We start from the raw sequence: 3,180 nt of genomic DNA on the forward strand, positions 1-3,180 counted from the left end.
ATGTCTACTTGTAGGTGAAAAAGATATGTGGTCTGACAAAGCAGAGCTGGTATACAGGAAAGGTCGTCTTTTCACCAGTATTATAAAACAAAACGAAACCAATACTTTGCAGTTTCGAAATTCATGCTTTGATAACAGCTGTGTAGTTCAGCTAAAGTCAAGAACTCCAAATAATTTGTCAGACACCTTCTATGCATTATACAGTAATGATAGGATTGAAAATAGTCTCCGGATTTCAAATGAAAGATGTTCCTTTGTGATGATACATGCAATAGAGTTTTGCCAGCATTCACAGTACCTGTATCCTTTAGTTTTCAGAAATGAACCGAAGAGGCTCATAATATGGCCGGAAATAGAAGCAAATGGCTTTGATGTTGTGTCATTTGAAGCTGTTGGTTACCTTTGCGAAAATGGAGATGGTTGCCGATGTCTAGACTATAGTAAAAACCATGTGAAATGCGTTGTATGTTTTCCGTTTACCGTTAAAACACACCTGTTCGTACCAAGATGCTGTGTGTATCCCATTGCTGATATCCCTAGCTATAAATCAGGAGTTCTGTCAGTATCTGTGTTACTTTGGGAATTGAAAACTCACATTCAGTCTAACCAAGTGGTCAATATACTTTGTCAGTCTAAACAAAGTTGCGTCGGTAGATTGTTCCAGCTTCTTTTGGAAAGATACATCAACCATGTCAAAGTAGAGGTTACAGAACAAAATAACATTATAAACCATGCTACTGTTTTAATACCATTGATCAGTCTTGACGTTCCGGCAATAGACTGTATCTTACGACAAGACGGATTAAAGCATCTTCTTGTATTTGAACCTTTTTTGCATCAAGATTTAAAAGACCATATAGAAACTGGTAATTTCAAGGTTCAAATTATAAAGGTAGAACATGTTTATGCAAAGAGCAAAATACAGGAAACAGCACCTGATGTTTTTATGTGGCTTTCAAAAGATTTGCATAAAGCACTGACGGATACTGTGTTGGATTATGACGGTATGTTCCCTCTACCAAGCAAAACCATAGAAGTAGACAGAAAAGCCATAGTTGAGGTTAAAGCACCAGTTGGAACACCTTTCAGAAAAGATTGCTCATACATTATCGTAGGAGGGCTCTCAGGTCTAGGCTGGGTTCTCCTAAAAGTTCTTGCCAAACACGGTGCCGGTGAGGTAATAAGTATGTCGAGGCGTCAGATCACTCAGGAAAAGCAAAATCAATTAAATGAGTTGAATGAAGAAACCGGGTGTAGATTCAAGACATTTGTTGTGGATGTCACACGACTAGTGGAACTAAGACATGTATTCCATGAAATCAAAACAAAATCCCCTTTTCAGGTAAAGGGAATTTTTCAAGGTGCAGGAGTTATCGATGATAAACTGTTTCTCCAAATGAGCGATGAAAAACTGCATGTGCTTCAACCAAAAGTTCTTGGTACCTGGAATCTCCACCTGATGTCTACACAGTTTCCATTAGATTACTTTGTTGTTCAATCTTCATTAACTGCTGTATTTGGAAATGCAGGGCAAAGCAATTACGGAGCTGGAAATTCGTTTATGGACTGTATGGTGAATTTTCGACGACAAAAAGGTATGTGCGGACAAACTATAAATTGGGGTCCTTTGAATGTTGGAATGACGAAAGAAATACCCCAACTAGAGAACATACTCAAAGAAGCTGGATATTTCTTACTATCTGATGAGGAAATAGAAGATGTCTTTCTAAAGGCCCTCGATTCCCCCTTGATCCATGTTATCACAGGAAAATTTAACTGGAATACAATAAGGAGCAATTTATCAAGCACCGGTGTTGGAAATCGATTAACAATGCAAAAGTTTCATTTGACATTGACAGAAAGAAATGAAACTGTTCCTGGACGTCAATCTATTGAAAATTTGTCTACAGGTGACATCCAACAAAGATATATCCAACATGTCTTTGAAGCAGCAAATGAAATTTGTGGAATCGAAGTTGAAAGACTTAGCTTACAAACTCAGATACAAGACCTCGGCATAGATTCTTTACAAGCAATGAGATTTGCAAGTAGAATTAACCAGATAAACGGAGGCAAATCAATAACTGCTTTATATATGTTGTCTCATAATGTATCAGTTGGTGATATTGTTACTAAATTGGAAGAAAAAACTCACATTCCTTGGAAAGAAAGAATTAAGCCCTGTAACACAGAAAGCAGAATCACCCCCATGGAACAGTCTCTTTACGAAGAGTATGAACAGAACAATTTTGACCCTTCTTTGATTATCTATGTAGATTTGGAGGTGTCATCAAATCTAGCCAATCCTATCACATGGCAAAACCTTTTTAGAAACGTGATGCATAAACACCCAGCTTTGCGGACACTGTTTGTGAAAGAAGATGGCATTGTTCAAAAGAAAACAGTCCACATCAGTAAAATAACTCTTCCATTTCATGTTGTCCATATGACAGAAATGTTGAACATCTTCCCCCAAATCGAAAGTTATTTTACTTTGACCCAGCCAAAGACCTTCCATGTCGGCTGCTTTTTGCAAATGAAAATGATGTTTGTATGATTCGGTTTTTGTTCAATCATCTTTGTCTTGACTTTACGTCTGCTGAAATGATACTGAACGACTTCCTGAGAAGTAAAGATACGATGTTGCAAGACCCTTCTGTAAGCACTGATGTTGCCACTCTAGTGGAAAAGAAACTTCAATATGAAGATGAAAAACTTCGAGAATTCTGGAAGCGGTATACTCCAAGGGAACTCATGCCTATGAACTTAAAAAAGTCGACCATGTATTTGGATTTGGATCCACTGTATTTTGATTTTACTAAGATAAGTGTTGAGTCGGATACAGTGAATACCATAAAAGGATTTTTACACAGTCATAATATCAGACTTTTTGACTTCGTCACAAGTCTGTTTCAGATTCTTTTGCATGTCATTCTAAAACAAGATGTTATCTCAATTTTCACGGATATTGACATGAGAATTCATTTTCCAGAGCTTTATAGGACTGTCGGAAAGTTTACCAAGTCCGTGCCCTTGTTCACAAAGATAGACGAAAACTTTAATGTGATTGAATTTATCAGACGTAACAAAGAACTACATGAAGGAGTAATTGAACACAGCCTTTTGCCGTGGGAAGAAATTTTAGAATTCAGCAGACAATCCAAGATGAACATAAAAGAT

General features: G+C 37.2%; 1 protein-coding gene across 1 annotated transcript; it reads left to right on the forward strand.

The window, feature by feature from the left end:
* The first annotated feature begins 773 nt into the window (after window positions 1–773).
* On the forward strand, window positions 774–2,657 carry LOC143078449 (uncharacterized). Its single transcript, XM_076253314.1, has one exon. It carries the CDS (start codon window positions 947–949, stop codon window positions 2,555–2,557), a length of 1,611 nt encoding a protein of 536 aa, XP_076109429.1. The 5' UTR covers window positions 774–946; the 3' UTR covers window positions 2,558–2,657.
* The last annotated feature ends 523 nt before the right edge of the window (window positions 2,658–3,180 follow it).

This window comes from Mytilus galloprovincialis, chromosome 6 (assembly GCF_965363235.1).
Source record: "Mytilus galloprovincialis chromosome 6, xbMytGall1.hap1.1, whole genome shotgun sequence".
NCBI classification, from domain to species: Eukaryota; Metazoa; Mollusca; class Bivalvia; order Mytilida; family Mytilidae; genus Mytilus; species Mytilus galloprovincialis.

What these genes read in the sequence shown, in the direction of transcription:
- LOC143078449 (XM_076253314.1), top strand. Translation starts at nt 947, where the DNA reads ATGTGGCTTTCAAAAGATTTGCATAAAGCACTGACGGATACTGTGTTG.